This window comes from Podarcis gaigeae (assembly GCF_964106915.1).
Source record: "Podarcis gaigeae genome assembly, chromosome: 13".
Classification (NCBI taxonomy): domain Eukaryota; kingdom Metazoa; phylum Chordata; class Lepidosauria; order Squamata; family Lacertidae; genus Podarcis; species Podarcis gaigeae.
In genome coordinates this window covers 36,274,590-36,286,876 of record NC_139689.1, presented here as the reverse complement: position 1 = coordinate 36,286,876, position 12,287 = coordinate 36,274,590, and the positions used below count along the sequence as shown (strand labels likewise).

General features: G+C 48.6%; 1 protein-coding gene across 3 annotated transcripts in view; it reads left to right on the top strand.

The window, feature by feature from the left end:
• Window positions 1–8,469, top strand: part of SAMD14 (sterile alpha motif domain containing 14) — a 29,812-nt gene extending 21,343 nt beyond the window's left edge. For 2 of the 3 annotated variants that reach the window (XM_083709642.1, XM_083709641.1), the window contains exons 7-10: window positions 1,198–1,357; window positions 3,620–3,748; window positions 4,821–4,976; window positions 7,415–8,469. In XM_083709642.1, coding sequence (XP_083565768.1) covers window positions 1,198–1,357; window positions 3,620–3,748; window positions 4,821–4,976; window positions 7,415–7,573 — 604 coding nt within the window. In that variant the 3' untranslated portion in view covers window positions 7,574–8,469. Of the gene's footprint in view, window positions 1–1,197; window positions 1,358–3,619; window positions 3,749–4,820; window positions 6,941–7,161; window positions 7,268–7,414 lie in introns of those variants that run through there. The other variant, XR_014557475.1, reaches the window with a different exon arrangement.
• Window positions 8,470–12,287: the final 3,818 nt, after the last annotated feature.

Genomic DNA, 12,287 nt, shown 5'->3' with positions numbered 1-12,287 from the left:
TTTCTAGAGACTAGATTATGAGTCTTTGTACATTGCGTTTCTAAAGGAACTTTTGTTATTGCAAAATACCAATGTGTTTGCATTATTAAGTTTGTTATGAATAAAAAATCATTTTAGGCTAGAGCTTAATAATTATTTCAGTATTAATATACCTCTTAATTGTATTTCATTTCAATAATTACTTTACTTTGATAAAATACATATTCTGTTATGTGCAAATGGCTTGAGATACCTATTAGGTCCATAAATTACCATATAGCATATTTCCAACACAAGTGAATCTTGTACATATAGAATAAGGAAATATAGCTAAATGCAACAAAATACCACACAATTTATTGGTTCTTTTAACACTACAGTGGTACCTTGGTTCCTGAATGGCTTAGTTGTCTAACAAATCGGCTCCCAAACGCCGCAAACCCAGAAGTGACTGTTCCAGTTTGCAAACGTTTTTTGGAAGCTGAATGTCCAACGCAGCTTCCGATTGGCTGCAGGAGCTTCCTGCAGCCAATCAGAAGCCGCACTTTGGTTTCTGAACGGTTTCAGGAGTTGAATGGATTATGTTTGAGAACCAAGGTTCCACTGTATAATGATTAAGTATCAGTTCAGATTATTTATCATTTCTCACTTGCGTGACTGAAATTGCTTCTAGTACTGCTTTTCCAGCACCTTAGCACTTAGTTCTGATCCCAGTATTGCACAAAGGACATGGGTGGCACTGTGGGCTAAACCATAAAGCCTAGGACTTGCCGATCAGAAGGTTGGCGGTTCGAATCCCCACGACAGGGTGAGCTACCATTGCTCGGTCCCTGCTCCTACCAATCTAGCCATTCGAAAGCATGTCAAAGTGCAAGCAGATAAATAAGTACCTCTCCAGTGGGAAGGTAAACGGCGTTTCCGATTCCGGTTTCCGGTGCTACTCTGGTTCGCCAGAAGTGGCTTAGTCATGCTGGCCACATGACCCGGAAGCTGTATGCCAGCTCCCTTGGCCAATAAAGCAAGATGAGCACCGCAACCCGAGTCGGTCACGACTGGACCTAATGGTCAGGGGTCCCTTTACCTTTACCTATGTCAGTATTCCAGTGGGAGTCTCTTTTCCAATCCCGCGACCTCCCCAGATTTTTCTTATCTCAAATTATATCGTCAGCTTTGCAACCCCATTTCCTTGCTGTTAATATTTGTCCCCCTTTCCTGCAGGGAGCTGATGGAGGGCCCCAGCCGCTCCTCTGCCTCCACCTTCATGCCTTTCTCCTGGTTCACGGACAGCGGCAAAGGCTCCGCCTCCTCAGGAAGCACTGCCTCCCCCACCTCCTCCCCCAAGAATGAGGCCTTCAGCCGCAAGAAGTCTGCCTCGCAGGTTATGAGTCCGTCTGATGGGTAATGGGCTGGTACCCCAAGCCCCATACTAGGGCATGGTTGGCAGTGGTGTAGTGTGTGTGTAGGGGGTCACAGGGGTGGTTGCCCCAGGTGCAAGATTGTTAGGGGGCACAAAATGTCAGCACCCGGTGCTGCCTCAATACAGTCGCTGGACTCTGTTGTAAACGGCTTCTCTGTGCAAACCAGGAAGGGAAGAAGAAGAAGAGTTTGGATTTGATATCCCGCTTTATCACTACCCGAAGGAATCTCAAAGTGGCTAACATTCTCCTTCCCCTTCCTCCCCCACAACAAACACTCTGTGGGGTGAGTGGGGCTGAGAGACTTGAAAGAAGTGTGACTAGCCCAAGGTCACCCAGCAGCTGCATGTGGAGGAGCGATGTGAACCTGGTTCCCCAGATTACGAGTCTACCACTCTCAACCACTACACCACACTGGCTCTCACTGGGACCTTTCCAGACAACGGAACAACTGTTCCTTTCTTAACTCTGCGGCTGCAACATCCTGGGTGCCGTTGGTGCCGTTAGGCAGTTGAATGTGCATGTGTACTCCGTCCTCTTCCCTCCTACCCGCTCCGCACTGCCCCGGGCACTGACAACCCACGCTACACCACTGACAGCTTATGTGTATGCTGTTTTGGTGAGGCTGAGAAAGGGAAGCTTTTCCTAGTGAGCGTGAGCTGGGTTATTGGAGGAAATTCATCACCAAATGAGGAGACCCAGATTTGCATACAGTTTGAGTATGCAGACGTTGTGTGTTGTCATTCCCCCCACCCCCGGTTACACATGATCAACTAGTGTGCAACCACGTATACGCATGGCACTGGGAAATAAATAAATAGGTTCAAACCAGGAAATAGAGAGCTGGAGAGTCCTTGTGCTTGAGAGGACATCCTCCCCGGAGCCCAGAGAGGATGTCAATGAAGGCAGAAGAAGCCCAAAGAGACCAGAGGGGCCCCGTGGGGCTTTATTTAGGCTGCTCAGCCTCCCCACCTAGCAGCTGACTTATGGGGTAGCACAGCAGCTTTAGTTGAGGAGAGAGTTGTGTGTAGAGAGAGAGCAGGAGCAAGAGCAGAAAGGAACAGGCATTTAGAGGCCTGTTAGCCTCTTGCATGATTTTCGCATATGTGTGTAGGCCTCCAGAATATAACCCCCGCAAGAGTGGTGTTATTCCTGCATAAGACTGGTGTGTCCATGTGTGTCCCCCCCCCCCCCCCGGTGCCTCCAGTACAATAATTGTTTGTCTACCGCAACATTTATAAACATTAATAATAAACAATATTATATATATATATATATATATATATATATATATATATATATATGTGTGTGTGTGTGTGTGTGTGTGTGTGTGTTATATATGCTATATATACACACACACACACACACACACACACACACACCCTGCCCTCCCTTGCTAAGACCGGGCTCAGGGCAGCTAACATCAACTATAAAAACAATTGATTAAAATACAACTTAAAAACACGATTAAAGTACAACTTAAAATGCAGCCTCATTTCAGTGGAAGCCCAGATCAAAAACTATTTTTTTTTTGGGGGGGGGGGGGAGAAAACGTCAAATCTTCACCATGGCCAGCTATGCAGACTGGTCCTACGTGGGCCAGAAAAAAGCAAAAAGCCAGGGAAGTCCCCAAATAGGGGTTCCGTCACAGAAGGAAAAGGAAAGAGTGGGAGGAGATCAGGCTGGTTCCAAGCCAAAGGCGAGGCTGAACACCTCTGTCTTACAGGCCCTGCAGAAAGAAATCAGATCCCACAGGGCCCTGGTCTCATGAGACAGAGCATTCCACGAGGCCAGAGCCAGTGTTGAAAAGGCCCTGGCTCTGGTTGAAGCTAATCTAACTTCCTTAGGGCCTGGGACCTTTAGAGTATTGCTATTTATGCACTTTAAGGTCCTCCGTGGGGCATACCAGGAGAGGCAGTCTCATAGGTACGAGGGTCCTAGGTTCCTATGAATAAATCTTCAGTGAAAACACTCACCGATAGCAAGAGCTAACAATAAAGAATAAGGTGCAGATAAGTAGCAAACTAGAACACATATCCCAAACTGAATCTTGACTCCAGAAGCAACCTCTAATTGATATCTCGCCCCGATATTTTCTGCTAGGAACCATAGGCAGCAGAAGCAGCCTTTGTAGCTGGAGTCAGTCAGCCCCCCCCCCCCCACAGGGCCAGGCTGAGAGTCACCTTGCAGGACTTTTCCTTAACCCTTGTCTCTCCTGCCAACAGGAATCTACCCTGAGTGATGACTCCACCCCTCCCAGCAGTAGCAGCAGCCCCAAGACCCTGAGTGGAGCTCATCCTGAGACGACAAAGTGCTCCTACCCCTACCACACCCTGTCCCAGTCGTCTGATGAGGTAAGTCCCCTGGCAGGCGATGCCCTGTTGCACCTGGGTATTTAGAACCATCTGCGCAATGCCACCGATATCTCCGCCAGGGACATGGGTGGAGCTGTGGTCTAAACCACTGAGCATCTTGGGCTTGCCGATCAGAAGAGGTTGGTGGTTTGATTCCTTGCGATGGGGTGAACTCCCGTTTCTCTGTCCCAGCTCCTGCCAACCTAGCAGCTTGAAAGCACGCCAGTGCAAGTAGATAAATAGGTACCACTGTGGCGGGGAGGTAAACGGCGTTTCCGTGCACTCTGGTTTCCGTCACAGTGTTCCGTTGCACCAGAAGCGGTTTAGTCATGCTGGCCACATGACCTGGAAAGCTGTCTGTGGACAAACGCTGGCTCCCTCAGCCTGAAAGCGAAACAAGTGCCACAACCCCATCGTCACCTTTGATTGGACTTAACCGTCCAGGGGTTCTTTACCTTTTTACCTTTTTACCCCCAGTCTGCCCTTTAATGAGGACTAGTAACTTTTTTCTCTTGGATCCTGAATGCACCTGTCTTTGGCTCAACCTGCTGTTCTGAGAACGGATATCTTGAGCAAAGGCTCACCAGCGCTGAGCCATGTGAACTACTAATCAGGGCTTCTGAGTATGGGAAGAATACACCACTCGCTACCGACGGCAGCCCAAGCTGGATGATGGTCTCTCCTTTTATACTGCAAACCGCCCTGCGATCGTCAGATGGATAAATTTAATCAGTGCTGGGTTTTTTGGAAAAATAGTGCCAGAACTCATCATGAAAGCCACCCTCATTCTCTTGGAATGACAATGGTGCCCACCTGAGAGGTGCTGGAACTGAGTTCCAGTGCATTCCAGCTGGGGGGGGGGTTCCTGAATTTAATAAATAAGTAAAAACAAAAACATCAAGATGCATCATCATCATTATTATGATTATTATTACTATTATCAGTGCTTTTTTTCTAGGAAAAAAGAGGTTCCAGTACCATTTACCCTTGAGTACCCTCAGAAAAAAACAACAACACTGATTATCATCATCATTCATTCATTCATTGCATACTCTCATAATCCTCTCTGCAGTTCCTGGATGAGCCTCTGAGTGCAGCTTCGACGTGGAGCAGTCAGAAAGTGGGGCAGTGGTTGGAGAGCTTGAACCTGGAGCAATACATGGCAGAATTTGCCGCCCAGGAAGTGGACGGCCAGCAGCTCCTCCTCCTCGATGGAACCAAGCTGAAGGTGATGGAGAAAAGGGGCGAGGGGGTTTGCATCCCAGCCACACTCCTGCTTTGCAAGCTCTGCTGGCGGGATGGCAATGCTTTTCTGCTTTAGTGGGCTGCAGAGAGCTTTGGGGTTCTATCTTTGAGCAGTGGGTGGCTGGGGAGCTGCTGGTTTATACTACTAAGCTGGGTTGGGCTCTGACGTGGTCGCTAGGGATAGCCTAACTACTGTTGTCTATGCTCTGGTAACCTCAAGGTTAAATTACTGCAATACGTTATACGTAGGGCTGCCTTTGAAGATGGTTCTGGTACAGAATTCAGCAGCCAGGTTGCTCACAGGAGCAAGACGGTTTGAACCTATTACACTGATCCTGGTCTGACTGCACTGGCTACCAATTAGTTTTCGGGCCCAATTCAAAGTCCTGGTTTTGACCTATAAAGCCTTAAACGGCTCAGGACAGCAATACCTCAAGGACTGCCTCTTCCCATATGAACCTACCCGGACCCTGAGATCATCTTCTGAGGCCCTCCTTCATGTGCCTCCTCCTTGAGAGGTCCGGAGGGTGGCAACATGAAAACAGGGCCTTCTCTGCAGTGGCTCCCCGTCTGTGGAATGCTCTCCCCAGGGAAGTTCGCCTGGTGCCTTCATTACACACCTTTAGGCGCCAGGCAAAAATGTTCCTCTTTAACCAGGCCTTTGGTTGATCCAATTTACATCCTATGCCCTTTTAAAATGTGGCTCTTTGGGGGAGGGGGGAGGTATTGGGTTATTGCTTTTATTTTTATTTTATATACTGCGATCCTTTTATGTGAACTGCCCTGAGACCTCCAGGTATAGGGTGGTATATAAATTCAACAAATCATAATAATATCCCCCTTGCAGATAAGGTTTGATACAGATACACGGAACCTATTTTTTTTTAGTGTTTACTAACGAGCACCTAATTAACTTTTGCAGACAATACAAAAAATGTGGCAAAAGTTAACTAGGACGGCACCTGCAGAATTAAAATGAACTCAGGAACTTTCAACGGGCAAGGAATCCTAGGAGTACATGAAGCTGTTTTGTCTGGAATATTTGTCCCTGTAACCCAGTGCTGTCTACTCCAGCCGTAGCCAGCATGGTACCATCATCCCTGCTGGCAACACTGGCTTGGGGTTATGAGAGTCATCGTTCAAAAAATCGGGATGGGTATCACTGTGGCTACCCTTGGCCTGCTGTACCAGCAGGGACTGTCACAGGGTCTCAGCTTTTTCAACACCTGCCATTTTTAAACCATTGAAGCCAGGGGTTGAGTATAGGATTCTTCTTTTGACAAAATGGCACTCTAGGATGAGGAAGGAGAAAGAAGAGCAGGTGTACCATAATGTCAGAGACTGGCAGGCCACTGGGAAGGAGGACTGGAGTCTGACGTGGGGAAAGGGGTCATTGATTTGGGGGGAAATCGGAGGCAGGGGAAGTTTCAGAGCTGGAGGGTTGAGCACAGGATAGGTCGGAAGAATGGGAAGGAGAGGCAGGTCAGGCAAAGGAAGGACCCAAGTGCTTCCCCACCCTCTCCTGCACCATTTCCCCAGAACCAGGAGGGGACTGAAGAGGGAGGAGCAGAGGAGGTTTCCACTCAGGCCTAGTCTCAGCTCGTCAGCGGAGGTACATAAACCGGTGGAGGGAGAGTGGTCCCCTGTTGCTGTAACTGCTCCATAGAGCGTGGACCTGGGAATAGCTGTCTAGACGCTAGATTGTTGTGCGTAGTTATCCAGAGCCGCAGAAGTGGCAGGGTTATCTTCAACAATAGAGACTTAACTATCTGCCATGTTCATTCCTTTGGCTGCGAAGTGCCCTTGACACACATTTGAGTGTCTGACCACAGATTACTGCCTAGTCAGCCAGCTTAAGAACCTCTTCTGTGAAGGTGGTGTCTGAGCCCTGACCTCCACTGCAGGAAGAACAGAGATACAGAAAGCGATGCTATTGCTGATACAGTGGTACCTCAGGTTAAGAACTTAATTCGTTCCATAACCTGAAACTGTTCTTAACCTGAAGCACCACTTTAGCTAATGGGGCCTCCTGCTGCCGCCGCACGATTTCTGTTCTCATCCTGAAGCAAAGTTCTTAACCTGAAGCACTATTTCTGGGTTAGCGGAGTCTGTAACCTGAAGCGTATGTAACCTGAAACGTATCTAACCCGAGGTACCACTGTATTCAGGAGTGCCAGCTTGGGCCCATGACTGTGGGTGCCTAGGGCCATGGGTGCCTTGCAGTGTGCACTGAAATTTGTGGGTGCCCAGCCCTTTCATGAGGAATTTTGGGGGGCTCAGGCACCCAGGGAGTTGGCACCTATGCGGATATTTTTGTGTGTGTGTGTGTGATGTGGATATTTGTGTGTGTGTGTGTGTGTATGTTGAGGAAAAAACATCTGAACTTTGCATGTTCCAAATTCTCCCGCCACATCCCTGCAGGCTCTCGGCGTCAGCAACTCTCATGACCGTTCCCTCCTCAAGAGGAAGCTGAAGGAGCTGAACGCGGCCGTCGAGAAGGAGAGGAAAGCTCAGGAGAAAGTAGAGAAGCAGAAGAAGCAGAAGAAGAAAGAGCGGGAACTGGAACAGAAGAAGAGCTAAGCTAAACAGAGTGTGGGGGGCGGGAAATACGGGGGTGGCCGCTTCCAGGCGCACGGGGCTCACACCCTCTTCACCCATGGAGCATTTCTAGGGTGGGGGTGGGATGGATCATCTGCAAACAAGGAAACGGACAGGGGAGGTACCAGAAGCAGGCGGAGCGCTGCCGGCGAAGGTTAAGGGTTTGGGTGGGGGCTGAACCTGCTGTGGAACCGGGCATGACGGAGATGGCGGTGGCGGCCGGACACCATCGCCGATGGCCGAGTTGGGCCATGGAGGAGAAGGCGATACCTCTGCCCAGTGGCGTCCTCACCCCCTTTCATCACCTGGACGGTCCAACCTCATATTCAGTGGGCCCACGAGCCCTCCTGATGCGGGAAGGGCGGTGGCGCAGATGCGAACCGAAGCCACGACCGGCGAACACCTTCCAATCACACCTCCCGTCGACTCCATTCCGTTCCCTCAAGCAGCCCAGATGTGTCCGCACCCGATCGGTGCCATTTGGGTGTCCCCTCACACCGCCTCGTTCCTGCGAGGCGGGCCACAGCTGCCTCAAGAGACACAAGCCACAGGTACACTTGTGCGCACAAACACACTCACACACAACTTCCCCAAACGGAAAAGGACGAGATGAATGCACAGCACCACCACCTTGTCTGTCTCTCCCCACTCCCCAGCCCTGCATCCTCCCACCTGAACAGGTTCTGTATCAGGTCTACTCAGGCCTGACTTCTTCCCCACCCCCGCTCCACCTACCTGGCGACCTGCATTGCGGAGAAAAGGGGGCGGGGGGAGGCGGGGGCAGGCTCAGCCGAGAGGTAGAACTGTGTGAGAGAGCCACAGATGTCTGGTGAATACACAATGAGGAACCACAAGGAATAAAAGAAAATTTTAAATTGTTCCCAGGATGTGCTCCTAATTTTTTTTTTCATTGAAGGGGAAGTGGTGGGGTAAGGGCTTGCAAAACAGAAAGTGCCGTCTCCAGTTTTATTGTATTGTTTTCCTTTTTCGTCATCAAAACTGCCGAGGTCTTTAGTGTGGAGGGCAGGGGGTGGCAAGAAAAATCACTCAGGGTTGGCTACCCCAATTTTAAAAGGTTTGCAACGGAAAAGTCGGCACACATTAGTCAGGGATAGAGGCCAAACAACAACAACAATTATAATAATACTTTATTTATACCCCACCCATCTGGCTGGTTTTCTGGGTGACTCCCAACAGAACATTAAAAACAGTAAAAAAATCAAACAATACAAACTTCTCTAAAAAGGGCTGCTTTCAGATGTTTCTTTCCTTGACATCTGGTGGGAGAGTGTTTCACAGGGCAGGCGCCACTACCAAGAAGGCCCTCTGCCTGGTTCCTTGTAACCACACTTCTCGCAGTGAGGGAACCGCCAGAAGGCCCTCGGAGCTGGACCTCAGTGTCCGGGCTGAACGATAGGGGAGGAGATGCTCCTTCAGGTGTACTGGGCCGAGGCCATATAGGGCTTTGAATTGTGCTTGGAAACGTATTGGGAGCCAATGTGGTCTTTCAGGACCAGTGTCTCAGTGGCCGCTCCCAGTCACCAGTCTAGCTGCCACATTCTGAATTAGTTGTAGTTTCTGGGTCACCTTCAAAGGTAGCCCCATGTAGAGTGCATTACACAGGTACAAGCAAATGCAGCTAAGAGCCTTTTCAAAGCAGAAGAGCAAAGCTCGAAAAGTCTTTTCAGGAGGTTGAAGAGAAATGGGAGGGACACTTTATTATTATTCATTCCAAATATCCACCCGTCCTCTCTGGCCTTTCTCTCACCCCCTCAGTGTTTCAAATGGCTGCAGTTGTCTTCAGGACCTCATAACTCTAGCTATGTTTTCTTGTAAGCATTTTCTAGATCTTTTTACCTTTACCTTATCTACATCATGGATGGGTGTGTGTGTGTGTGTTTTTATCCTGATGGGCCAGATCCTTATCTCCGCTCATCTCTGTGTATCAACTTCAGCAGCTGGGTGGGACAGCCCCCTTGTCAAGTTATCTGACATCTGGTGATTGACACCTATCAAAAGTCCCTTACGCAACGCTTCACAAGCACCCAACAAGCTGCCAGTTCCTAGGTGTTTTCTCACCCCATATCCAGTTGATGGGCAAGTTCTGCCTCTTAAAGCGTTCTGAACATTGATGTGCCAAGTTTTAATTTTAGGCTATTGCTGGAGAATTTCTGGGCCTCCCTGCTCTGCTCCTCCTCCTATCATCACACCTTCAAAAAGAATTCTCCTGGCTGCAATGAGGACTAGAAACCTAGATTTTTAAAGTGTTGCAAACAATGCCCTTTCTCTAACAGTTAAGTCTCGTCTCTTCAAGACTCTGCAAATCATACCCACTAAGAGTTTTAGCAAAGTCTTTGTTTTAGCAACCCAGCCAGATATAAATATTATTGTTTTTGTTGTTATTATTAGCTTAGGTCTTGCGTTTCCCTATGAACTCATAGCAAGGACACAGACTCCTGTCCCTACATCACAGTGTGAATTCCAGCCTGCTTTATTTTTAGAGCTGGAAATGTCAGGCTGCGGTGTGATTTATATATGAAAAATTTCATCTATGTGTTTTTAAAGACACATGACAGGCACAAGTTGTCTGGGCTGCTGTGATGTCACTCGATGATCTCACCAGTTGCAAGTGCTGAAAAGTAGAAATAAGTTGATCGCTTAAGTTGGATGGCCATCTGTCATGGATGCTTTAGCTGAGATTCCTGCATTGCAGTGGGTTGGACTGAACCATGATTCTACAACGGATAAGTGTGTGCCTTTTAGCTTCTAGAATCCTACCCACACACTGTCAAACCTTGAACCTGCAGTATCTGGGAAGATACTGTATTTTTCCGTGTATAAGACTAGTCCCCCCCCCCCCCAAAAAAATAATGTCTAAAATTAGGGGGTATCTTATACATGGGGCCATCTCTCCCCATTTTCTTAAAACTGAGTCCCCCAAAATAGGGGGCGTCTTATTGTCAAAAAAATGTGGTAATTTGGATCTATTATTTCTTCAAAGCTCAAGGCACAATAGTCCACAGAGGGATGTCCACACAGGCTGAGCACGTTCCATGGTTATTCATTCTTAGATCACAACTCCGTGCAATAAAGGAGCACAAACACAAGAGCTTAGCTGACTGAATAAGAGGACTCTGGGTTTGTTTGTTTTAAAAAAAATAATTGCATGCGTATGACACTGGGAGTTTGGCGTCTGCAGAGAACAGAAGCCAAAGCTGCAGGGAACAGGAAAGAGCTCCAACGGATCAAAGGGACTCAAAGCACCAACGCAAGACACACCTTGGGATCAGCGGTCGTGGGAGGAGACACAACAGTGCCTTTGCACATTGCGTCTCAGAAACCTGCCCTTGCAGAGCGTCCTTCGGCGTCCAAAGAAAGGACAGGAAAGGAGGAGTCCCTTTTCAAGGACGCTCCCTTAAATGCTGCATCAGCTTGCCCACGTCACCAGGAAGAACGTGCCAAGACTGGGTGCTCTTCAGCGACTTTGCTCCAGAAAAAAACAAACTGAAGCATACCTGGCAGCTTGCTGATGGGACATCTGTTCCTGAGGGTGCCCCAGTGACTGAAGGGTACTGCCCCTTGGGTCAGAGAAGCCTGAAAAGAGACGGTGGACGGAGCAGACGTCCATGGAAGGAACAGCCAAGAGCCCCTTTCCCACGGGGGGTTTTTCTTTTCTTCTCCACGGGATGACAAAAGCAAAGCACAAATCCGTAACTCAATCCCCACCAAAAGAGCCAAACTATATGGGATGTCAATGGCATGGATCTTTCTGCATGCCCGAATGTTGCATCATCAAACGGTCCCAGTTTCTAAGCAGGATGGGGGACAGTGTGTCCTTCAAGATGGTGCTGAGCTTCCAACATTCCTGGCCATTGCTAATGCCAGCTAGAGCCAAAGGAGTCCGACGTCATTGGGAAGGCCACATGACCTCCTGTCTCTGAGATAACAGGGGTGGTTATTTACACTTGCATGTATGTATTTTTGTGTTTCTTGCCAACAGAACTATCACAGGTGTCCAGAGAAGCCGGCAAGCCCCAGCGGTTCTCGTGTGTTACTGGACAGGCCTTTTGCTCACTAGCACTGCCCACTGCCCGAGTGTGTGTCTGTGTGTGTTCCCAATGCCTGCTTGGATCAATATACACAGCCAAACCTTGGTTGTCGAACATAATCCATTCCGGAAGCCCATTCGGTTTCCGAACCGTTCAACAACCGAGGTGCAGCTTCCGATTGGTTGCAAGAGCTTCTTGCACTCAAGCGGAAACTGCGTCAGACGTTTGGCTTCCAAAAAAGTTCAAAAACCGGAGCATTTACTTCCGGGTTTTTGGAGTTCAGGAGCCGAAACGTTCCAAAACGGAGCTGTTCAGGAACCGAGGTTTGACTGTAACATCATTCATCCTCTTAAAACAATTTGTAAACCATTTTTCATAAAAAGGTCCACCACGTGGCAGCAGGGTATATCAACATCATTGCTCCAAAAGCCTTTAGAGTGGTACCTCGGGTTAAGAACTTAATTCGTTCTGGAGGTCCGTTCTTAACCTGAAACTGTTCTTAACCTGAGGTACCACTTTAGCTAATGGGGCCTCCCGCTGCTGCCGCACGATTTCTGTTCTCATCCTAAAGCAAAGTTCTTAACCTGAGGTACTATTTCTGGGTTAGTGAAGTCTGTAACCTGAAGCTTCTGTAACCTGAAGCGTCT